The sequence below is a fragment of the Salmo salar genome, chromosome 12 (assembly GCF_965601325.2).
Source record: "Salmo salar chromosome 12, fSalSal1, whole genome shotgun sequence".
NCBI classification, from domain to species: domain Eukaryota; kingdom Metazoa; phylum Chordata; class Actinopteri; order Salmoniformes; family Salmonidae; genus Salmo; species Salmo salar.
Window position 1 is genome coordinate 23669346 of NC_138302.1, and position 26184 is coordinate 23695529.

Genomic DNA, 26184 nt, shown 5'->3' on the forward strand with positions numbered 1-26184 from the left:
ATACCTTTCATATGTTTCCTCTCTTTATCCTGTATCCAGATCACTTTATACGTAAGTTATACATGGGTATCGTTCATGTGTGTTTCTTCTCTTTATCATGTATCCAGATTAACCAGATGGCTACAGCCCCTGATTCCCAGCGTCTGAAGCTGCTGCGTGAGGTGGCAGGAACCAGGGTGTACGACGAGCGCAAGGAGGAGTCAATCTCCCTCATGAAGGAAACCGGTACAGTAGAAGAACCAAAGTCTCTCTATATGTCTACAATGACACCATCTAAGACTCTGTTCACATGCATTCAGTCACCAGATCTAAGCAGTGGTATTCTGACTCACTACCTAAGATGAGCTTCGATTTAGACATTCAAAGCGTGCAGTTATCTACAGAAAAAAACTGTTGACTTTCAGACCTATCGCACAAACTTTCAAAATAAATGTTGCTCTTTCAATTTCCAAATTATTTTCCAAGGAAAAGCTATATAATTTAGTTCCCAGGATAAGCATCTCCCTTTCCTATTACAAATGGCCCTTGGTTGGGCCACCACAGCTGTACGTATAACTGTAGACCTAAATAACATACTGGTGCACTGTTTTGTGTTTCCCCCAGAGGGTAAGAGAGAGAAGATCAATGAGCTGCTGAAGTACATTGAGGAGCGTCTCCAGACCCTGGAGGATGAGAAGGAGGAGCTGGCTCAGTACCAGAAGTGGGACAAGATGAGGAGGGCTCTGGAGTACACTATCTATAACCAGGAGCTCAACGAGACACGCGCCAAGCTGGACGAGGTAATAAGAATTAAAAAAATCAACAAAATGTGTTTATGGAGTTTGGGTCAAGAAATAAATATCTGTCAAATTGTATTCATCATGGGCACAGGATGTCTAACAAAAAGTAACTTTCAGTTGGTAGTGGTTTGCTTTTGTGGTCTGGCTGGTCTGGCCTTTCAAATTCTTCCTTCTTTAAATGGCATTTGATATTTTTGATTGCATAGTTAACTGTTCTTTAAATTCTGTTTCCTCTTTCAGTTGTCCTCTAAGAGAGAGACCTGTGGAGACAAGTCCAGACATCTGAGAGATGCCCAGCAGGATGCCAGAGACAAAGTAGAGGTAAGTGATTCTGCATACAGTATTTGCACAGATTGGCTTGGAGTGTAAATGGATCTGATCAGCTTTTCACACTACTGAGCCAAGCTGTACTGAGCTGGCCTGGTTACGCATCCATCCACCACAGTTCCTGTAACCGTGCTGAAAAGGAAGGGGGGGGGGCTCATCGTGCTCTAGCAACTCCTTGTGGCGGGCCGGGCGCCTGCAGGCTGATCGTGGTCATCAGTTGAAAGGTGTTTCCTCCGACACATTGGTGCAACTGGCTTCCGGGTTAAGCGGGCTGGTGTTAAGAAGCGCGGTTTGGCGGGTCATGTTTCAAGGGGACGCATGAGTCGACCTTCGTCTCTCCCGAGCCCGTTGGGGAGTTGCAGCGACGAGACAAGATTGTAATTGGATATCACAAAATGTAAGAGAAAAAGGGGGTAAAACAAAAAAAGGTTTCTATCTTAGGGGTTTCTCTCTTTGTGAATGTAAACCTGACCAGCTTCTTTTCTATTTCCTCTACAGTCAGTGTCCATCTTGTCTACGTGTTATTTCTCTCATGGCCTCTCCTCATCCTCCCATTGTAGGAGACGGAGCGTGTGGTGCGTGAGAAGAAGTCTAAGATCAGTGCCATGAAGGAGGAGAAGGAGCAGCTGAGCTCAGAGAGACAGGAGCAGATTAAACAGAGGACCAAGCTGGAGCTCAAATCCAAAGACCTGCAGGAGGAGCTGGCCGGCAACAGCGAACAGAAGGTAGGGGAGCGCGGTGGGGAGGGTGAGAGTGTGCGTGTCTGAGATAGAGAGTGGTGTGTGTGTGTGTGTGTGTAGATGGCAACAGTGAACCGAAGAAACGGGGCGGTCAGAAACCTCCTCATCTGCGTCACTGTGTGTGGGTTTAGATGTGTGTGTGAGATTCGCCATCCTTACCTACTACGTACCTACCTCTCCATCCTCGAACAGGAGCCTCTCCATCTGCGTCAGTGATAATCCCCCCCCACACCTCCAACACCCCCTAGCTCTTCTTTTCTCCATCCATCCCTCCCTCCCCCCTTCTTTTTCTCAGAGGGTAAGGACAGAAGCCTCTCCATCTGCGTCACTGATTCACCACACACCTCCATCCCTCTCCCCCTACTGCTAGTCTTAACCTCTCTTTCTCTCTCCCTGCATCCCTTCATTCTGGGCAGTGGCCCAAGGGAAGAGATCTGGCCCCAATCCCTGTGTGTGTTACAGATTAGACAGCAGCATCTCAGCGAGGTTGGATTAGGCCCACCTGGCCGGGACAATGTTGCAACAGCTTTCTTGTTAGCTTTGTTTTGTTGGGATGGTTGGAGGGGGGCAGGAAGAGGGAAGTAGGGAGAAAGCGGGTGGGTGTACCTGCGTCATCTGCCTTTCTGACTGCTGTGAGTCACATGATCCTATCTGAGTGATATGGATCAAAGCAGACTTTAGGAAGCTCCCCGGGCAGCGACCACATCAATGAAAGCTGCTCCCGGCACCTCTCTTCTTCAGAGGGGTTGGGTTAAATGAAGAAGACACATTTCAGTTGAATGCATTGTTGTGCAACTGACTAGGTATCCCCTTTCCCTTATGGTTTACATATCTAGAGTAATCACGTGTGTAGATAATGTTTTATCTGCTGGCGTTTGAACTTATTTCACTGATGACCCCACACACGTATGAGTATCCTCAAATGCCTCTGAGTGTAACCCGTTGTCACCATTTGTTTCTATTTAATAATAATGAATTCCTCCTCCAGAAACGTCTGCTGAAGGAGCGGCAGAAGCTGCTAGAGAAGATAGAGGAGAAGCAGAAGGAGCTGCAGGAGACTGAGCCCAAGTTCAACACTGTGAAGGAGAGGGAGGAGAGGGGCATCGCCAGGTCTGTAGGAAAACCCTACACTGCTCAAGGCTCAACAATGAATTAATCATTTAATAGGCAACAACTTTTTAATGTATTAGTAAAAGGATATTAACTCATTTTCCCCCCATGTAATGTTAGTTACACCTGATGTTGAGCCACTAGAAAGTGAATGAAGTTGGTTCTCTTGTAATCCTCATTGGTGAAAGACTGGAGTGTGTCCAACATGGCACCTTATTGGTAGGCCACTAAATAAGGAATAAGACCCCCTTCAGATTTTTTTTCTGAACTTCCCTATGTACCTTTTAACACCTCCTGTCATCCCTCGCTCCACCCAGACTGGCCCAGGCCACCCAGGAGAGAACAGACCTGTACGCCAAGCAGGGCCGTGGCAGCCAGTTTACTTCTAAAGAGGAGAGGGACAAGTGGATCAAGAAGGAACTCAAGTCCCTAGACCAGGCCATCAATGACAAGAAGAGGCAGATTGCTGCCATCCATAAAGACCTGGAGGACACTGAGACCAACAAGGAGAAGAACCTGGAACAGTATAGTGTATGGAACCTAACTCATGACTCATTATGCTGTAGTTCAATTGTTACTATTATGGTTGATTATAATGTCTTATAAGAATGATTTAGTTTAAATAGAATGTTCGATTCTGTTCTAGATTTCACTGTGTTCTATAATTCTTGGGATCAAGTTTCTATCTGACTGGTCTGTTTTCCCCTGTAGAAACTGGACCAGGACCTGAATGAGGTGAAGACCAGGGTGGAAGAGCTGGACAAGAAATACTACGAAGTCAAGAATAAGAAGGACGAGCTGCAGAGCGAGAGAAAGTAAGATCATGATCCATATCTTAATCATTTGTTTTGCTCCATCTTGTTTCTTGGGTTGAGTCATTGCAGTGTTAGGCAAAGATATTGATTTGAACCTGTAAATCTTCACTTCGTCTTCTCGCTTTTCTTTCTTCTTTGCTGCTTTTTGGTCAATGTTCGTTGAGTCATCATTTGCGCTTTTATATATTGATTCTAACTTGTAAATCGTAACTTTCTTTGCTCTTTTCCTTTTGTTGTTTTTTGTACTCTTTCCTCATTGAGTCATGGTTTGCACTTTAAATATTTATTTACTTAGAAAATATGTATTTACTTTGTCTGGAATACAAGACGAAGGCCTATTAGCCATGACTCGACCTCCACCGTGTTAAAGGTCGGATGGTTGTTCCCCCTTAAGACTTACATTCATCTTCCGCCTGGTAACCTTTATTTCCTTACCAGACTGTGGTCTGCTCTGCTGTGAATGTCGGCATGCCTTTCCCCTCTCCTCTCCTTAACAATGGAGAGGTATTTATAACACTGTGAGATGGATGTTGGATGCTGCCTGGAGCTTTGCACTGTGTGCTGTAGAGAAGGGCCTTGAGATACTGAGTTGTGTAAGGAGGGAGAAGACCAGAGATGATGAATAGAATATGACATATGGGTCATTAAAGTTTACAATAGAGCTGCTCTCAAAATTAAGGCATTTTCCTGGAAATGATTCAACAAAATTAACATCTACAATATTTGCCCTGGCTGCATAATTTGGCACAATGTCTTTTGGACTGAATGACAAGTTAATGCATTAAACCAGCAGTGTGTTTGTCTGTGCGCCTCCAACAGCTATCTGTGGCGGGAGGAGAACGCTGAGCAGCAGGCCCTGGCAGCCAAACGAGAGGAGCTGGAGAAGAAACAACAGCTCCTTAGAGCAGCCACCGGCAAGGTCAGTGTGACCTCCTACCCAACGAAACACACACACACACACACTCGCACCTTAGCATGCATCGTCATATCATGCATATCATCATACTGCCACCGGCAAGGTCAAAATAACCTCCTCCCCCTATGGCGTTAGATTGACCTATGAGTCATATTAATTATACAAGACCCAACTTCACCTCTACATGAATGTCTATGTAATCCATATCATCTTACTAGCCTTATGCTTAACCATGTGTGGTAGTTCCATTCATCTATGAATCAATGCCAGATTAGAAAGGACACACACCTTCCCCTTTAGACATGATCATACTAGCCATGTGGTAAATCTTCTGAGGCAATCATAGATTACAAAGGTCACACCTTTACACACCCATCCATTTATATACTCCCTGCCCCACGGCCAAGGAGAAAGAATACACACACCTTCACACGGACACTCGTTTCCACACATTTACTGTTTACTATGTCATGTCATGGGCCTGGTGTTACAGATGAATTACTAAGTCCACACCATGAAATAAAGGCTACACACACACACACGCCGTCGCACTACCTACTCAACCGACGTCGAGGGCTCGGCTTTCGCAACGATGAGTCAAACACTGATGAAAGCAATCCCACCTGAACACCGAAGACTCACTTTGTGACTCCATTATTAGGGAAAGAGAGAGTGGTAGTGATTTTGTGACTCAACCAATTATTAGGGAAAGAAATTGCCTAGAGGTAAAGACAGTCTAACAAAGAATCAGCCCACCCCTTTCTCCCCACTCTCCTACAAATCTCCAGTGTGTGTCTATGACTCAGCTGATTATTACTTTTTCAGTCACACTCTAATCAGTCCTTTCTTCAATCAAAATCTCCTCAAAATGAAGTTCTGTCAAAATTCCAGATGGTTACCTTGGTGATTGCCGTCTTTACTTAGCTTGAGTGGTCCGGTCGTTGCTGACTTATAGGTCATCTACAAGACCCTGCTAGGTAAAGTTCCCCCTTATCTCAGCTCGCTGGTCACCATAGCAGCACCCACCTGGAGCACGCGCTCCAGCAGGTATATCTCACTAATCATCCCCAAAGCTAATTCCTCCTTTGGTCGTCTTTCCTTCCAGTTCTCTGCTGCCAATGACTGGAACGAACTACAAAAATCTCTAAAACTCGAAACGCTTATCTCCCTCACTAGCTTTAAGCACCAGCTGTCAGAGCAGCTCACAGATTACTGCACCTGTACATAGCCCATCTATAATTTAGCCCAAACAACGACCTCTTCCCCTACTGTATTTATTTATTTTGTTCCTTTGCACCCCATTATTTCTATTTCTACTTTGCACTTTCTTCCACTACAAATCTACCATTCCAGTGTTTTACTTGCTATATTGTATTTACTTTGCCACCATGGCCTTTTTTTGCCTTTACCTCCCTTATCTCACCTCATTTGCTCACTTTGTATATAGACTTATTTTTCTACTATATTATTGACTGTATATTTGTTTTACTCCACGTGTAACTCTGTGTTGTTGTATGTGTCGAACTGCTTTGCTTTATCTTGGCCAGGTCGCAATTGTAAATGAGAACATGTTCTCAACTTGCCTACCTGGTTAAATAAAGGTGAAATAAATAAATAAATAATGCCCGGGACGTCACAGAGAGTACTTATCTTTTGGACTACAGAATGTGGAAAATCACTATTTTCACCTACGTAGACTAGGGATGGGCACTATTATTATAAATATCCAAACGGACGTTAGTTTTCAATGACTTCCGAGAGTACATACAAAGACAGACCATAACTTTTTAATAAAACAACAGTTTGGTCATTTTTATGACTGGGCCCCATAACAAATAGAAAAAGAGGTGCCGGTAGCCTACACACTTTTCATGCATGTGGCTTATTGTGGGTCAATCAAAGCTTCACTACCATCAAAGGCTCCATGTGTAGCAAGTGAAGTGGGAGATTTCTAATCGATGCTAAATGGACTTAGAATTACGGAATTAAATTGGCTAGATGATGAGGATTAGGCTACAATGAGCAACCAACAGGTGGGCTGTTTTAATATGAATTGAATTGTAGACAAGGACGTGGGGATCAAAACAAGTGCTTTCTTTAAAACGCATCTATTTCGACTGTCTGAATATCAGAAAAAAATTCTGGATATTATTCGAAATCTTTTCAAATGCCCATCCCTAATGAAGACATTTGTGTGACGCCACAGATAAATATGCATTTAAAAAGTGTTGAAATGTTAAGGTAAATCTTGCTGTTTTTGTCCCCACTAGGCCATTCTGAATGGTATTGACAGCATCAACAAGGTGCTGGAGCATTTCCGCAGAAAGGGGATCAACCAGCACGTCATCAACGGTTACCATGGCATCGTCATGAACAACTTTGAGTGTGAGCCCGCCTTCTACACCTGTGTGGAGGTCACCGCGGGAACCAGGTGAGTGACGGGCTCTTTTTCAATAGTATTTTTTTGTATTCCTTATGTCATTTCTTTTCTCCTGGATTGGAGGACACATTGGAGGAGAAGATCCGAGTTTCTTCCTCTCTGACCTCCAGTGTGTTTTGAGAAGGAGACTGGGAGAGAGGACACAGTGAATTGTGGAAAGACCATTGAGAAAGCCAGAGAGAAGCTTGTTTCCTCAATGTAAAAGTAACTCTTACTCAAATTTGTCAGCTCATACTCCTTCATGTCCCCCTCCCGACTAGGTTGTTCTACCACATAGTGGAGACAGATGAGGTGAGCACCAAGATCCTGACGGAGTTCAACAAGATGAACCTGCCTGGAGAGGTCACCTTCCTACCCCTCAGCAAGCTGGACGTCAGGGACACCGCTTACCCTGAGACCAACGTAAGGGAATATTCTTGAATGGAATTGTCCTAAAAGTGTAACCAAGCAAAAAAATCAAACATACCTCAAATACTGTACTATGTATTTGACCCAGGCCTGCTATGACTTAGGGTCGTCAAAGAGTGTTAAGTCGCTCTGGATAAGAGCGTCTGCTAAATGACGTAAATGTAAACTGACCTATATTTCCTCTCTCCTTTAGGATGCCATCCCCATGATCAGCAAGCTGCGCTACAGCCAGCAGTTTGACAAGGCCTTCAAGCACGTGTTTGGAAAGACCCTGATCTGTCGTAGCATGGAGGTGTCCACCCAGCTGGCCCGGGCATTCACCATGGACTGTATAACTCTGGAGGGTAGGTGACAACTTACGTGATCAAGATGACACTTTAATGTAAATGACACCAATTCTTGTCTGCCTTTTACAGTCTATGTTCAAGTAACTAGAGGTTTCTTGGTGTAGATTTTGAAGTGTTTCGCTTTTTGTTGTTGTTGTGTTTGTGAGTTGAGATCACGGGTGTTTTTCTGCTGCAGAGGTGACCAGCACAGTACCATACCAGTTAGTGTGGTGTGGGACAGTTTAGTTATTTTAATTGTAATTGAATTTGTTATTTTTCTGGTGTGTGATTTTGTTATTTATATATATTTTTTGTAAATTTTTTTGTTTTGTTACTGTGTCTCTCAGGTGACCAGGTTTCCCACCGCGGGGCGCTGACAGGGGGTTACTATGACACCAGGAAGTCACGTCTGGAGCTGCAGAAGGACATGAGGAAGGCTGAGGAGGAGCTGGGAGAGCTGGAGGCCAAACTCAACGAGAACCTCCGCAGGAACATCGAACATATCTTTTAACTCCATTGTTAGTTTGTTGGTTCATTCAATCACACAGATCCTCCCCTAGTCCTCTAAATTAAAGACCCAAACAGTTTTTTTTGTAGGGCCCAATAAAATTTGATTGTTTTTGTCTGATTTCTGGGTTTTTTCCCCAAAAATTCTGTTTTCTCCATTTTGTTTTTCGAGGTTTCTGTTTTCCCCTGTTTCTTCAGGTTTTCGTTCTGAAAATCACACACACACAAAAGAAAGGAAAAGCAACTTAATTGGAAATGTGTATTTTTGGGTGTCGTTACCCTTTTCATTCTAGTGCACACCAAGCACTTGGCTGTTGTTTAAATCAAATTGTATTAATAACATGCGCTGAATACAACAACAGGACCTTACAGTGAAATGCTTACTTACGAGCCCCTAACCGACAGTGCAGTTTCAAAAAATACGGATAAAAGTAACAAGTAATTAAAGAGCAGCAGTAAAAAATAACAATATATACAGGGGGGTTCCGGTACAGAGTCAATGTGCGGGGGCACCGGTTAGTTGAGGTAGTATGTACATGTAGGTAGAGTTAATTTGTGTTTTTGTAGCGCATGTGATGGTAGAGATTGCAAAACAAATACTGATGCAAATAACCATAGCATTCTGCCAGGTAAGCGGAGGCTACTTTGTAGTTAACGTTTAATTGAAAAGGTTTTCGGAAAAGCCTTTCCATCTAACAAGACTTTTCATTAGCATCATCGCTAACGGCTACACAAGGTGGTAGGTAGTTGCAGGAAATACGAATAACTGATGCATTCTGTTAATTTACTATGATATACTTGGGCAAATTAATCTTCAATACATTTAGTTGATTCCATACTAAGTTCAATGCGTTTTTTTGAATATTGTTGAATTCCGTTTTAATATCTGGATTCCATGATTCTGTCCGCGTTTTCCGCATCGTGGATTTTATAGGCACTGTTTTTGTTTCTGATTAGTCAGGAATATAGGCATGTATTGATTTGTGATTTGACCCATTTACCATGGTCCTGTCTCAGTCTAGCTTGTCGTACACTAACTCAACTCCCTACCCTACAGTGGACCTGAAGTGAGTCAGACACCAGAGATACTAATATGCCATTTTAGTCCTAAATACAGGTGCTCAGTAGGTGATGGTGTGTTGTCGTCGCTCTTGCGCTCAGTTGGAGGAGATTTAATGTGTAAGAGATGAACAGGTTTCGTATTGAAACGGATGGGATAGTGTGTGTGGTGTTTCATTTAGTTGTAAAACATGGGGATTAAGCAGGTAATGGAGTGTCATGTTTTGCTCTCCCTGGTTCTCAGGAGGTTGTGTGTGATTGGCTGGTTGGAGGGGATTTCATGCAGCCAGGTTATGTCTTGAACCCAGCAGGAGGGAGGAGGTGTGTGTAGGTGGATGTTGGAGGATTACATGTATAATATGAATGTGTGTGATGGAGAGCCAAAGAGGATTAGCTAGAGTGTGAGAGCATTGCCCTCAGACCTCTTTCTCGGTGAGTCACTGGTAGCAGGCAGCACCACGGCGTTTGTGCGTGTGCGTGCTTGAGTTGATTGTTGACATGGCATCACTCCTGTAAGCCCCCAGCGATGAGTCAGAGGTTCAATCAATGATTTTAAAAGCATGTTTTTTTTATATATTTATTTTTTATCTACACCACCTCTGGCCCTTAGGTAAGATTGCCATTAGATTGCCTGTCTGTTTTATTTTTAATAAGTCTTTAAATGGGCAATCTGTAGTTGCTACATCATTTTTTGACTTATTAATTATGATATGGACCCATTGATTCTTGAATAAAATTTAGAAATGCCTGATGAGCTTAGTTCAGCTGTCATACCCCATCATACCCCAAAATATATAAGCTTGTTTTACGCCAATGTTTGTAAACAAAGTAAATGTAAACAAACACTATATAGACTCAAAACATGCTTAAAACTATAATTTTGATATCATGGACGGTCAGTTTGAGAGCGGTTACATTTCTCCAGCCCTGTCCCTCAGCTTTTAACCCAAACGGGCAGGGAGTCATATTTTTTATTGTTTAAATTGCTGATGGCCACTTCAATTGTATGGAAAACGAAAGCTCTAGTTTTAGATGATTTGAGTTTAACCAATACAATGTTACATGCTTTGAGCCTCTCCAAAAGTGTGTTATAAATCCCAAAAACCAACCAATCAATCAATTGAACAATGTATGAAGTATGCTCCTTAACCCTCCCCTGTATGTATCAACAATGATATATAGGTTCTATTTGTTTATGAAGTATGCTCCTTAACCCTCCCCTGTATGTATCAACAATGATATATAGGTTATATTTGTTTATGAAGTATGCTCCTTAACCCTCCCCTGTATGTATCAACAATGATATATAGGTTCTATTTGTTTATGAAGTATGCTCCTTAACCCTCCCCTGTATGTATCAACAATGATATATAGGTTCTATTTGTTTATAAAGTATGTTCCTTAACCCTGCATCACGTATCAACAATGAGATCGACCAGCTGATGAACCAGATGCAGCAGATTGAGACCCAGCAGAGGAAGTTCAAGGCCTCCAGAGACTCCATCCTGTCTGAGATGAAGATGCTCAAGGAGAAGAGGCAGCAGTCCGAGAAGACGTTCATGCCGAAGGTGAGGTTGATTTGGACTTCAATGTGTCTCTTGGTTTCTATTGGGCCCAATTCAAGGGAATCATGAATAAAATGTAGCCATAGTTGACTGAATCAGACCTTGATCCAAAAAATGTCAGATTGTTTTTAGATTCAGAAAAGTACCATAACATCCAGGAGGATGATAAGAAAGGTGTATTTAATTAATACCCTACAAACGTCAGTATCATGCTACCATGGCAAGCGCCCTGCCTTGCTGCATTTTCTCAAATGTAAAAGTCTGAGAAGACATTCATGCCTAAGGTAGCCTACAGTTATATAGCTAACTTTATGATTGTTGCTGTCTTCCGTCTAGACTTCTTGAATTATCTTGAACATGTTGAACACATGAACACATTGCTGCACTGTACTAGCATAAACTGTGCCTGCTGCTTGCAAACCAAATGTCATCTTTTGGGCATTGATTAAAGTAATTTCAACCCATTCAATCTCTCTCCTCACAGCAACGCTCTCTCCAGTCTCAAGAGGCCAGTCTTCATTCCATGGAGTCTACCCTGTAACTCTTCCTCTCTTAACAATCTCTCCTCTGTTCTCTCCTCACAGCAACGTTCACTGCAGTCTCTAGAGGCCAGTCTCCATGCCATGGAGTCCACCAGGGAGTCTCTGAAGGCTGAGCTGGGGACAGACCTGCTCTCTCAGCTCAGTCTGGAGGACCAGAGACGTGTGGATGACCTCAACGACGAGATCAGACAGCTGCAGCAGGTAAGGAGACAGCTAATGAAAGACTACAGGGGGAACAAGTTTAAACGGAGCACTGTGTGTGGATGTATGGTTGTATGTGGTGTTTGAATAGATGGATGGTTTTACCTACTGTTAAGACCTTGACGTTGAAATCAGACCGCTCCAGCATGTAAACATTACAGCTAGAGACAGGGAACACCTTTAAATGGGGCGCAGGTTATATCTAGAATGAATGAATTACATTTTTATTTTTGTGTCAAATCGCCAATTGGCAACCCATTCCTTATGGATTAATTGACACAAACAAACATTACAATAATTCACTGTGGTATTTCAATGATCATTCTTCTTCTGGTGTTTTGCGCATCGCATAAAGAGTGAAAAAAGGTCAATCAATACGTAATAGTAAATAAGGTTATCCAAACAATAATTATATTCCTAGAGCAGTAAAATCATTCATGCATGCATACATATACAGATAAATAAATACAGAAAAATTAAACAGAAGGCATTTAAACCCAGTCTGGCACAAAGAGAAGATTCATATGGGAGACAAGCCTATACACAATCTATATACACACGTACAATTTACCACATAGAAGGTAAATATTTTTACAATTTAATTATAGGTAGCCCTTTTCTTTTACTCCAGTCTTTATCTAAATATTCCGCAAATGTAAATACACAATGGACAAAAAAAAAATGTGTTTCTCCTCATCGCTCAGCCACATAATGCCGGGGTATATCTGGTGTGCTTTCTGGAATAAGAGCAAGCGTATATCGTGGTAGAAAGGGCAATAGAGGATAAAATTAGTTTAATTCTCCATTTCTTCAAGGTCATAATAGTTACATGGTCTTTCCTCTTTCATTTCACCACAATACCGACCTGTTTCAATACGCAGAGGCAATATCGCTGATCTTACCTGTGCACATAGCGATCTCTTGCTTTTGGATAGGTTATACATAATATATCTCTCACACACGAATTCACCCTTAATCAAACAAAAGGTTGTCAATTTGGGTTTATGATTAATCTCCTCCACCCATTTTTTTTTCTTTTTCAAATTGCATCAACAGTTGTTTTTTAATCATATCTATGTCTGCCTTAATTTGGTTTTCGTTCAGATGTTCACAGTCAGACTGTTGAAAAAGGTTAAACATTTCAGTTGCCCAGGCTCCCCCTATGGGTAGATCCCATTGAAAAACTTGACTAGCTTTTCTGGCAGTTGGCATATCCAACAGTCTATTCCAAAGTCTCACCATACACGCCTTCCATCTCACCTCACAGGGTTCCCAGCACATGTCCCCAGTTATTGCAAGTATAGGTGCAAACTTTTGGACACCTAATAAGTAGCTGCTCTGTTATGGACATGTTCGTTTTTAAAATGCCTCTTAGCAACCCACACTCCTGCTGAATTGTCCAGAACAGGACACTGTCTAACACAGTTTGGAATACGTAGCGTAACCAGTATCTGAGTGTTTTTGTTTTTCCTACAACTCCCCCAAGAGCTCTACTTGCTGAGTCGGCCAGGGCAGATGTTCCGTATAGGACGGTAATATGTTCATCAATAAAAATACCCAAATATTTATAATTGCTAGTGAACTCAAGAATGTCTTCACCAAAACTGAAAAATGCTTCTCTTAATGCACTTTAGAAAACCAGGTATTATTTGTGTTTTTGTCTGGTTGATCATGAGTCTCCATCTTTTACTCCAGTTGACTGCACATAATAACATGTTCTGCAGGATTGGTCGGTTTCTCCCATCAAAGTAATATCATCAGCATATAAAAGGTAACTTAGCATTTCATCATATCTTACTCTAATATTTAACTTCTTTTGCCAAATAATTTATAAACATGGCAAACAAAGTCGGTGATAAGGCGTCTCCTTGTTTTACACCCGAGGTTGTGGGAAACCAATCTGTACCATATTCATTAACACACACTCACAAGCAATTGGTACTTTGTAAAGAGACTGGATTGCGTGATAAAATTTCCCACCAACCCCTGTCTTTAACAAACTATAGGCTAAAAGATCCCTATTTACAAAATCAATTTTTGAATTTTATTTCATTTAACCTTTTATTTAACTAGGCAATACAAAATCAAAGGCTTTCTGGATAAGAACGTCTGCTAAATGACTAAAATGAAATCAATGAAACATGCAAAAGTAGGCTTCTCTTTGTGTAATCTATTTCTGATTATTGTACAGACCGAGAAGATGTGATCTATACAGGCTGTGGACTTACGAAAACCATTTTGTTCTTCCACCAGAATGTTTTTTGTCCTCCAAAAAGGTCAATAGCCTATTGTTGAGGATAGATGAAAATAATTTATAAACCGTACTTAATAAACTTATGCCTCTAGTTCAGTGGCACTCTAGGGTCATTTTTTTTGAAGATTTGGGAATGGGATTCACTATAGACTTGTATGGCAGTATACTGTACACAAAAACAAATTTGGAGCAAATCATATAGGACTTCAATTTTTTATATATATATATATATATATATATATATATATATATATATATATATACACCTTTTATTTAACTAGGCAAGTCAGTTAAGAACAAATTCCTATTTACAATGACGGCCTACCGTCAATTTAGGGGATTTTAAAACTTCATTAGGCAGTTCATCAGTGCTAAACACTTTCTCATTTTTTGCAGTGTCAATCACTTAACTTTTGCAGACAGCTCCTCATTTAAGTACGGGTTATATATATAACTCATATATATATATGAGGGTTCTGACATTGTATTTTCCGTTTTAGTTCTCAGGGAACATATGTCTTTATAAAATTATTCCTCAAAATATACAACATTTTCGATACCTGAGAACAAGCTAGCAAACCCCTTCTCCCACTCCTTAAGAGCCTGTGTAATATCAGAGTTCAGCCCCCCCCCCGCTCTTCCCTGACTTCCATTGGAATGTTCTTATGTCGTTTTGGTAACAACTTGTTTATTTGGCTCAAACTGTTGAGGATGTATTGTCTGTATCCCCTCAAGGTGTAATAACTGCCCTCTCTTATATCTCTGTTTAAATAGGTGCAGTCTTTTATCAAACACATGCTGATTTTTCTTAAATTCCTTCCTAAAATGTTCTCTTGTATTCCTATCTTTACACTGTAAAAATAAGTACTCAGCCTTGCGCATTAGTGACTATAGATCCTTTAGCTTATCATTCCAATAAGACTTGTTTGGCTTGTAAACCTTCCTGGGCTTGGGTGTATTCTTTAATCACATAATTTTGTTCCTATTTCAGAATATATAATATCACAATATGTTTCATACCACACATCTAAATCAAATGTTGTTTCTTGGCATCTTTGATGATTTCCACCAGAGCTCTACATGCCATTTCAGAATATAGAAAGTCATTTAGCACATGTATCTTCTTGCAATTAGGCCTGTACGGGGTATGTATCTTTTGCCCTGAATGATGTAATACCTGGTTGAGAAAGTTTGTGGATATTGTCAAGAATACAGATAGTGAGTGAATGAATACCGGAAGTTCAGTTGATTCTAATTTATCACCCTGTCCCTGATGAAAGAAGAAGATTATGGCTTATGATCATTTCACTGTCGTGTTCCTTCCGTTGTTACATCATACATGGATTGTTAACAGCTTTGTCTTTGCCTTTTTGATACAAAAACACCCTAAGACTCACTGTCCTGTTTTAAGTGGCCTCGAAGAGTTTGAGCGCTAGCTAGCTGCTGTGGTGTGGGCACTGCATTCACAGCCAACCACACAGACACACTGCCAGCTGCTCACAATGACCACCTCAGTAGCCACCTCAGCCGTTCTATCTGCTAACGTTATGCAATCGTCCCCGATATAGAAATAGACTCGTGTTCTGTACAAGAGTAGGTAGACGGGCTGTGACCCTCAGTCTCCTCTCCCTCGCTCTCTCTTTCTCTCCCCGCCTGCAGTTCTTTTCATTTTTTTCTCTAAATTCATCTTTCTTTCTTTCTTTCTTATGAAGGCTCATTTGTTTGGTGTGTGAGGGGGAGTACGCTGTTTTTCTCTCATCTATTCTATTACGAACAGAGGGAGTCTCTCTCTGAAATGTGTTCTGTATTTTGTTATGAATGATGAGGATATGAATGTAGAACAACAAACATGATTGTTGTGTTTGTGTGTGATGTATTGTTGTATGAAAGGAGTAATTCATCAGGTTATCTTTGTGTGTAGGACAACAGGCAGCTGCTGAATGAGAGGATCAAGCTGGAGGGGATCATGACCAGGGTGGAGACGTACCTCAACGAGAACCTACGGAAACGCCTCGACCAAGTAGAACAGGTATGGTGTTACACAATGTGCAAAACTAAACCTAGAACAGGTCCGGTTCCAGAATCTTCCAAACAGAAACTAGAACAGGTCCCATTCCTGAATGTCTAGATGGGAACCTAGAACTGGTAGAATTCCAGAATATCACAATAGCGACTTTTTTTATTTATTTTTTATTTAACTTAAAAAAAAAAAAATCTGTCCGAATTTATTTCACAATGTCTCATGACCCCAACCCAAATATTGACACAACCTTAAAATTGCTACATTAACATTTTTACATCTTCAAATAACCTTCAATTCATTACATTTTAATCTCTTATCAAAATGAAAAAGAACCATTAAATAAATACTGAATAAAATGTAATTTTTCTAAATATCTTTCTCAAAAACGTTTGTATATTGTCCCATACAATAATCTCTACTCTTTATTTTTTGTTCCCGACTTTGAATACCACTGCTGTAGGAGATGTATGAGCTGAGAGAGACAGGGAAGCGCATGTAAACGTGTTTATTTCTCCTTATTAACGTCTTTCTCCATGTGATCCTGTAGGAGCTGAATGAGCTGAGAGAGACTGAGGGAGGCACCATGCTCACAGCCACCTCCTCAGAGCTGGAGGGAATCAACAAACGCATCAAAGATACACTGGCACGCTCAGAGGGTAGGTCTCACACACACACACACACACACACACACACACACACACACACACACACACACACACACACACACACACACACACACACACACAAAGGCATTAGCAATAGAAAGAATGGAGCTCACAGGAAGTATTGTGTTGGTCTCTCTTGAACATTAGTATGTTATTTGACCTGAATTGATGAAAACCTACACACAATCCTCAATATCAATAGAGGTACAACTCAAGTACAATTGTTACATCTTCAAAGTGCCAACGTTTAAAAAAGAAAAAATGGTATCTGTCCCTGTTCATCCCCCAGACCTGGACGTGTTGATCGACAAGGCGGAGATTGAGGTCAAGGACCACGCCAAGAGCATGGACCGCTGGAAGAACGTAGAGAAGGAACAGAACGACGCCATCAACCATGACACCAAGGAGTTGGAGAAGATGACCAACCGACAGGTCCGCCTTTTAAATCTCCAGCTATATTAGAGTTCAGTGTTTCCATTATTTTGGATAGATTGGGGGTAAGGCCCTGCGATAGACTAGCATCCTGCCCAGTGGGTGTACAGGAACAGGAGATGGGCTCCTGCTCCTATGAGCCATTGTGGCTCGCACAAACCAAGGCTACTTACTGTACCTTATTAGGATGCCCATTGACTGACGCCATGACAACCGCTAATCTTCCTGCGGTCCATACACATTACTAAAAATACATTAGACATAAGACTTGACAATTTATGTTGAAAGACGACAGTAGTAGACATTACAAACATTTGATAAGCAGATATTAGAATCGTTTAAAATACCTGACAGGTAACACCTGTTATTACTCCTTGTGTCTCTGATCATTGCTGATGCTGTGTGGTAATAAAGTACTGATACTACAACTAAAACCATAATGCTACTGTTACTACTCCTACTACAGGGCATGCTGCTGAAGAAGAAAGAGGAATGCATGAAGAAGATCAGGGAGCTGGGGTCCTTACCACAGGAGGCCTTTGAGAAGTACCAGACCCTCACACTCAAACAGGTGAATTCTCTCTCTCTCTCTCGGGATAAACACACAGACACTCCCTAGGGATAAACCTGCACACATACTCTGAACAAATGCTTAATGAACACACACTCTATAGGTAAACACACTTTCTCTCTCTCTGGGCTCCCTGTCCTGTTTTTAACTTTCAGGACTTTGATTAGCAGCCAAAGCCAAACAGTCACGACGACAATAATCTCAGAGAGCCTCCTCAAGCCTCGACCGAGGGGCCAGGGCCTGGTCACATACACACGGCTGTGACACCGCCCACCCACTCTCACACTTATGAAAGCAGCAGCAGCCATCTCACTGTGACTCAGACACCTAGTTAGCCGGCTCCCGGCGTCCCTGGGCACCTCCGTGTGTGTTGAGTGGGCTGCTGGCTCATCTCTCATAAGTGTGTGTCTCCTTGACAAGACTAGAAATATCCCATACTTCGTGAGGATGAAGGTTAGCTTCCTTAATCCTTCTCCCCAAGACATTGAGTCTTGATTAGCCGGGCCAGGTCAGATAGTGGATTCTAGAAGTGGATGAAGCCTAAGGATGATAGTCTACCTCTTATACAGCCTCTCTCTTTGATAGGTCTCTTGACTTGACATAGAAACTGAAGATTATTAATAGTTTTGAGTGTTTTGAAGGAATACATGTCAGAGTTGGGATTATGGTTATTTCAACTCCTCTTCATACTCAAGAGATGATGATTAGAAATATCATCTTTGGCACTTTGCCATCGAGCTTTTCACTTGAAACGTGTATGTCTACAATACAGCATGCGTAGTAACGCGTTACCTTGCCTCTTCATCCAAAAGTTCCTCCCCACAAGTTGTTCTGTAAGCTGAAGAAGTATGGCCACGTGAACAAGACATTTTTAATGTTACCCTAACTCCCTCTCTTTCCCTCCCTCCCTCTGTAGCTGTTCCGTAAGCTAGAGCAGTGCAACACAGAGCTGAAGAAGTACAGCCACGTGAACAAGACATTTTTAATGTTACCCTAACTCCCTCTCTTTCCCTCCCTCCCTCTGTAGCTGTTCCGTAAGCTAGAGCAGTGCAACACAGAGCTGAAGAAGTACAGCCACGTGAACAAGAAGGCCCTGGACCAGTTTGTCAACTTCTCTGAGCAGAAGGAGAAGCTGATCAAGCGCCAGGACGAGCTGGAGCGAGGACACAAGTCCATCATGGAGCTCATGAACGTGCTGGAGCTCAGGAAGTACGAGGCCATCCAGCTCACATTCAAACAGGTATGTTGTCCTCACTGGGCAAGTACCCAACCCCTCCATTAGGTGACGGGTACGCTTCAACCCTTGAATCAAAGCCTCAATCGACTCTCATATTGGTACGCTTTCAACCTGATTTAGGTCTTTAACAGATAGACTGTGACGCCTTCTGCACATACACCTGTACCATCTGAGCAAGGTCTCAATCAGAGACTTCAACCCCCTGAATAAGTCATTATCCTTCAACAGGAGAAATGTTCATGATTTAACCATATGAAACTCAAGAGCCCAAATGAAGGACATGGTTGTTGTTGAGTTCTGTCATCATGAGTTCAATCAATCACATTGCTGGATGGATAATAGTAGTTTTTACTTACAAGCTCTTTTCATTTTACAGTAAGAATTTCTGTTTCAAAGTGACTAACCATTCCATTTTTCCTCTCCTCAGGTGTCTAAGAACTTCAGTGAGGTGTTCCAGAAGCTGGTTCCAGGGGGCAAGGCCACCCTGGTGATGAAAAAGGGTGACACGGAGGGGGGTCAGTCCCAGGACGAGGGGGAGGGGGGCACCGACAGCGAGAAGGGCTCAGGCTCTCAGAGCAGTGTGCCCTCTGTAGACCAGTTCACCGGAGTCGGCATCAGGGTAAGTGTGTGTGTGTGTGTGTGTGTGTGTGTGTGTGTGTGTGTGTGTGTGTGTGTGTGTGTGTGTGTGTGTGTGTGTGTGTGTGTGTGTGTGTGTGTGTGTGTGTGTGTGTGTGTGTGTGTGTGTGTGTGTGTGTGTGTGTTTGTTTGTTTGTTTGTTTGAGAGTGAACCCAAGAACCACGAGAGAGATTTGTGATAAATAGTGAAAATGTCATATGCACTCTGAATAGCTTTTTTAAGATATTTCTTTCTCCCTATTTTACACAAAGTAATCAAAACCCCAGCGTGGGCAAGACATGATTAGTTTCATTATTGACTGTATCACATTATCCTAGTTTGCTGTTGCTCATGTCACCTTTTCTTCCTAATATTGAAAAAAGGTAAGGTTCTGTCGTATTTCCAGGTTCATGTAGAACAGGGATGGGCAACCCTTTACCATTTCTTTTAAAGAACTCAGTTGGGGTCTTAACCTAATGTTGGAAGGTAGAATACACAAGTTGAAGTGTAGTTGAGCATCGTCTGTGTTTGCGCGCATCACCATATACCTCGGTGGCATCACCTTTATGTGTGCGAGACTAGTCGAGTGGGCCGTTGCTCAAGGAGAGAGACAGTCGGACATTGCGGCACCAGGTAGGCCTAGCCTATAAAATATGATAGAGAACGGACTAATAACTAGATAGCCTATTCAAAACACATCTTGTACCCTCTAGTTAACTGTTTAGCTGTTATTAGCATGTGTTAATGTTTTCGGCATGACTCAAAAAAACCACCGACACACGCGAATAAGGCCATATAAAGTTTATTGACTTTTTTGAGCGATTCATTTAAAAGATTTTGACAACACTTACGATTCACTTTGCCTTTGTATTAGTTGGGATTCTGTTCAATCGCAGTGAATCAAAATAATAATTTGTGAATCGTGAACAGTTATATTAGGAAAAATATTTAATTTGGCGTTTCTTTTGGATTATATGTGCCTTCAACTTGTTTTGTAGATACTTTCAGTTGATTTGAACATTCAATGTTTGGGACATTGCAACTCAATAGATGCTAGTCTGCCTGCAAATAACCACTTATAAGATAAAATGACTAAACTCGAAAAGGTACATTTCCTGAAAAAGATTTGTGGGCTTGCTTCAGCCGAATAAAAGGATTTGTAGCCTACCATAGCCATTTGATCTTTTGATATATTGAATGAGCAAATTATTTTAAGGCATAAAAAACGTATTTGGTTGTAATGTCGCAATGTTATACATCAAGGGTGGTCAACCATCCTCAAGGAGAGCTAATGGGTGGTCAACCATCCTCCAGGAGAGCTAATGGGTGGTCAACTATCCTCCAGGAGAGCTAATGGGTGGTCAACCATCCTCAAGGAGAGCTAATGGGTGGTCAACCATCCTCCAGGAGAGCTAATGGGTGGTCAACTATCCTCCAGGAGAGCTAATGGGTGGTCAACTATCCTCCAGGAGAGCTAATGGGTGGTCAACTATCCTCCAGGAGAGCTAATGGGTGGTCAACTATCCTCCAGGAGAGCTAATGGGTGGTCAACCATCCTCAAGGAGAGCTAATGGGTGGTCAACCATCCTCAAGGAGAGCTAATGGGTGGTCAACCATCCTCCAGGAGAGCTAATGGGTGGTCAACTATCCTCCAGGAGAGCTAATGGGTGGTCAACTATCCTCCAGGAGAGCTAATGGGTGGTCAACTATCCTCCAGGAGAGCTAATGGGTGGTCAACTATCCTCCAGGAGAGCTAATGGGTGGTCAACTATCCTCCAGGAGAGCTAATGGGTGGTCAACCATCCTCCAGGAGAGCTAATGGGTGGTCAACTATCCTCCAGGAGAGCTAATGGGTGGTCAACCATCCTCCAGGAGAGCTAATGGGTGGTCAACCATCCTCCAGGAGAGCTAATGGGTGGTCAACCATCCTCCAGGAGAGCTAATGGGTGGTCAACTATCCTCCAGGAGAGCTAATGGGTGGTCAACCATCCTCCAGGAGAGCTAATGGGTGGTCAACTATCCTCCAGGAGAGCTAATGGGTGGTCAACCATCCTCAAGGAGAGCTAATGGGTGGTCAACTATCCTCCAGGAGAGCTAATGGGTGGTCAACCATCCTCCAGGAGAGCTAATGGGTGGTCAACTATCCTCCAGGAGAGCTAATGGGTGGTCAACTATCCTCCAGGAGAGCTAATGGGTGGTCAACTATCCTCCAGGAGAGCTAATGGGTGGTCAACCATCCTCAAGGAGAGCTAATGGGTGGTCAACCATCCTCAAGGAGAGCTAATGGGTGGTCAACCATCCTCCAGGAGAGCTAATGGGTGGTCAACTATCCTCCAGGAGAGCTAATGGGTGGTCAACTATCCTCCAGGAGAGCTAATGGGTGTTCAACTATCCTCCAGGAGAGCTAATGGGTGTTCAACTATCCTCCAGGAGAGCTAATGGGTGGTCAACTATCCTCCAGGAGAGATAATGGGTGGTCAACCATCCTCCAGGAGAGCTAATGGGTGGTCAACCATCCTCCAGGAGAGCTAATGGGTGGTCAACTATCCTCCAGGAGAGCTAATGGGTGGTCAACCATCCTCCAGGAGAGCTAATGGGTGGTCAACCATCCTCCAGGAGAGCTAATGAGTGTGCAGGCTTTTATTCCAGTCCCCCTCTAACAAACCACATTTTAGAAATGAGCTGCTCAACCAGACCTTGATAAACTGGCTCTGATGTGTTTGAGCAGGGCTGCACATCCATAGGTTCTCCAGACTGAGGGTTGACCACATGTGTTTTATACAGTTGCCTAAGTGCCTTGCACCACGACAGGCGATGTTATATGGGTTCAGAGAGCAGTCTCCCAGTGTCGATTCCACATTACGCTTATTTTTTATACGTACAGAGACGACACCAATTGTTGGTCATGGAAATTTGGTTAAAAGTCATGAAATTCGATATGTCAATGTGTATGTACAAAGTATTCATATCCACATTTTGTTGTTACATCCTGAATTCAAAATAGGTAAAAATGTAAATGCATATCACCCATCTACACACAATGCCCCATCATGACAGTGAAACATGTTTTCAGATTGTTTTACTAATTTATAGAACATTTTATACATAAATATTTAATTTACATAAGCATTCACACCCCTGAGTCAATACATGTTACAATCATCTTTGGCAGCGATTACAGCTGTGAGTCTTTCTGGGTAAGTCTCTAAGAGCTTTGCACACCTGGATTGTACAGTATTTGCACATTATTCTTTTTAAAATTCTTCAAGCTCTGTCAAGTTGGTTGTTGATCACTGCTAGACAGCCATTTTCAAGTTTTGCCATAGATTTTCAAGCCAATTTAAGTAAAAACTGTAACAGTCTTGGTAAGCAACTCCAGTGTATATTTGGCCTTGTGTTTTTAGATTATTGTCCTGCTGAAAGGTTAATTTGTCTCTGTCTTTTGGAAAGCAGACTGAACCAGGTTTTCCTCTAGGATGTTGCCTGTGCTCAGCTCCATTCCGTTTATTTTTATCCTAAACTCCCTAGTCCTTGCCGACGACAAGCATACCCATAACATGATGCAGCCACCACCATGCTTGAAAATATGAAGAGTTGTACTCAGTGTTGTGTTGTTGGATTTGCCCCAAACATAAAGCTTTGTATTCAGGACAAAGTTCATTTCTTTGCCACATTTTTTCAGTTTTACTTTAGTGCCTTATTGCAAACAGGATGCATGTTTTTTTAACATTTATTCTGTACATGCTTCTTTTCACTCTGTCATTTAGATTAGTATTATGGAGTAACTACAATGTTGTTGATCCATCCTCAGTTTTCTATCACAGCCATTAAACTCTGTAACTGTTTTAAAGTCACCATTGGCCTCATGGTTTCTTTCTTCTCTGACAACTGAGTTAGGGAGGATGCCTGTATCTTTGTAGTGACTGGGTGTATTGATACACCATCCAAAGTGTAATTAATAACTTAACCAAGCTCAAAGGGATACATTTTTACCCATCTACCAATGGGTGCCATTTGCGAGGTATTGAAAACCTCCCCTGGTATTTGTGGTTGAATCTGTGTTTGAAATTCACTGTGCGACTGAGGGACCTTGCACATAATTGTGTGGGGTACAGAGATGAGGTAGTCATTTACAAATCATGTTATACACTAATATTGCACACATAGTCTGTGCAACTTACTTGTTAAGCAAATGTTTACTCCTTAACATGTTTAGGCTTGCCATAGCAAAGGGGTTGAATACTTAACTGACTCAAGACATTTCAGCTTTTCATTTTTTATACATTTTTAAAAACACAATTCCACTTTGACTTTATGGTGTATTGTGTGCAGGCCAGTGATACAACATCTCAATTGATTCCATTTTAAATTCAGGCAGTAACACAACAAAATGTGGAAGAAGTCAAGGGGTGTGAATACTTTCCGAAGGCACTGTATGTGTATCTCCTTTTCAATAATATTCCACATTTGTTTCTCTCATCTTGCCCCCTCCAGGTGTCGTTCACGGGGAAGCAGGGGGAGATGAGGGAGATGCAGCAGCTCTCTGGAGGTCAGAAGTCCCTGGTGGCCCTGGCCCTCATCTTCGCCATCCAGAAGTGTGACCCCGCTCCTTTCTACCTGTTTGATGAGATTGACCAGGCCCTGGACGCACAGCACAGGAAGGCTGTCTCGGGTAATAACACCACTCGTATCAAATAAATAGATTATATTTTAATAGCATATTTTATACAACACAACCACTCACAGACTGCCTCCCTCGGATAAGAAGAGATGGAATAAGTGTGTTGAATTTACAGCTAGCCTTTCTCTCTTGATTTTCAATGGGTGGCAGGTAGCTTAGCAGTTAAGAGCGTTGGGCCAGTAACTGAAAGGTCGCTGGTTTCAATCCCTGAGCCAAATCGGTCAATGTTCCCTTGAGCAAGGCACTTAACCCTAATTGCTCCTGTAAGTCGCTCTGGAGTGTCTGCTGAATGACAAATGTATCTGTAAAATAGATTTTCTGACTTAAATAAGTCTGTTGAATTTACAGCTATCCTTTCTGTCTTGATTTTCAATGTTCGGCCATCCACAACCCTTGCCTGGCTCCCCGAACTCCTTGCTCCGGCCAAACGATACGCCCATGGACGTTAGTTTCTTCTTCACAATGAGTCTAGATCTGAGTACCTCCCCGACGATTTCTAGAACGCAAACATGTTCTGATTGGTCCCAGAAACGGATGGGTTGGGCCAGAGCCAGAACACACTTGGGCACAGCAGCAATTTGAAAATGTCTCATTGGCTTTGATACTCTTGATTGGTTAGAAATGATCCAATCGCTGATGTACAACACCCATCATTTTGACGTCACCACAAACAGCTTCAATGATGGCAGTCTCAGACTGAAGTATGTAGAGCAGTGGAAGAATTCAGTGTGAGTCGTCAGGCAACCACAATCCTTCAACAAGCATGAAGAAATGTAAGCATTATAACATCTATAAATCTCTTATCCTTACCCGTGTGTAATGTGTGTTCCAGATATGATTGTAGAGCTGGCGGGCCATGCCCAGTTTATCACCACTACGTTCAGACCTGAGCTTCTGGAGTCAGCCGACAAGTTCTACGGAGTCAAGTTCAGAAACAAGGTGAAGTTCCGTAAAAGTTTACACGTTGGTCCACATCGGTATGAATGCGTGGGTACTGGTTACTCACTCACTGGCTAGTTTTAGACTAGTTTAATAACCTCTGGCATTCAGAGACGTGAAAAGTATGTTTCATAAGATGGTTGTCTCAGTGGAACTCAGACACAGGCATTGGTCACTCACTGTGTGTGTTTCCAGGTGAGTCACATTGACGTGATCTCGGCAGAGCAGGCGAAAGACTTTGTGGAGGACGACACTACCCATGGTTAAGAATAATCAACTCTTCATCATCATCCTCCTCTTCCTCATCCACCTCCGTAGTGCACTGCCTAACTCTGAGCCTTCAGTCCTCTCCACTCTGACAGAACTCAACCTGAACTCTATGGTCAGCCGTTATTGGAATCTATTCTCATTCTACCGTCAGAACTCCCAAGTCCATCATCTAGCGCTTAGTAGCTGCACCACTGTTCCCTCCTCTATGCCATCGTTATGACGACATCCATCGTCTTAGCGGCCGAGGAGGGAAAATAAAAGTTAATTTCGTTTTTTTCTGGACTGTTTTGTTATTTTTTAACAGTGTTTTCAGGTGGTCGTGTTGATGTTTGAGATGAGGGTTGAATTTCAGTGCTGGCGCAGCCTTTGACCTCATTGTATGTCAGATTTAAATGCATGTTCTTTTTTTATTTGAAACTGTTTGTCTGTGCTGATGTTGTGCTGATGATTTTTCATCATAAATTGGTTGGTCACTTTGAATCTCAAACTGTGAGGTATAGTGAAAGACAGAAATAATAACCAGTTTGTCAGAATAATCTTCCATGTTTAAGATATGACATATTATTAACTTGTTGTAACGTCGTTACCAGAAAAATGGTTTGAAACGTTCAGATTTTTTTTTAATTCTTTCTTTTTGTTAACGGTGTCTTGGCATTCCCTGCTGTAGGTCATTAGTTAGTTCTACACTGACTGCAGCATTTTAACTAGTTGTTCTCTCCCTGTTACTCTATTAGAAAACAATAAAAATCGTATAAATCTTA

At 42.2% G+C, this 26184-nt stretch overlaps 1 protein-coding gene across 2 annotated transcripts in view; it reads left to right on the forward strand.

Annotated features, from left to right (window-relative positions):
- The window catches only part of LOC106564479 (structural maintenance of chromosomes protein 3), a 28668-nt gene extending 2484 nt beyond the window's left edge, over positions 1–26184 (forward strand). The window contains exons 8-30 of one of the 2 annotated variants that reach the window (XM_082958755.1): positions 108–225; positions 604–779; positions 1020–1100; positions 1667–1831; positions 2835–2956; positions 3274–3487; positions 3668–3771; positions 4591–4690; positions 6958–7118; positions 7388–7529; positions 7729–7879; positions 8209–8359; positions 10842–10995; positions 11577–11735; positions 15911–16018; positions 16560–16668; positions 16967–17109; positions 17576–17680; positions 18708–18920; positions 19345–19536; positions 24028–24205; positions 25047–25153; positions 25349–26184. In XM_082958755.1, coding sequence (XP_082814881.1) covers positions 108–225; positions 604–779; positions 1020–1100; positions 1667–1831; positions 2835–2956; positions 3274–3487; positions 3668–3771; positions 4591–4690; positions 6958–7118; positions 7388–7529; positions 7729–7879; positions 8209–8359; positions 10842–10995; positions 11577–11735; positions 15911–16018; positions 16560–16668; positions 16967–17109; positions 17576–17680; positions 18708–18920; positions 19345–19536; positions 24028–24205; positions 25047–25153; positions 25349–25420 — 3225 coding nt within the window. In that variant the 3' untranslated portion in view covers positions 25421–26184. Of the gene's footprint in view, positions 1–107; positions 226–603; positions 780–1019; positions 1101–1666; positions 1832–2834; positions 2957–3273; positions 3488–3667; positions 3772–4590; positions 4691–6957; positions 7119–7387; positions 7530–7728; positions 7880–8208; positions 8360–10841; positions 10996–11576; positions 11736–15910; positions 16019–16559; positions 16669–16966; positions 17110–17575; positions 17681–18596; positions 18686–18707; positions 18921–19344; positions 19537–24027; positions 24206–25046; positions 25154–25348 lie in introns of those variants that run through there. The other variant, XM_082958756.1, reaches the window with a different exon arrangement.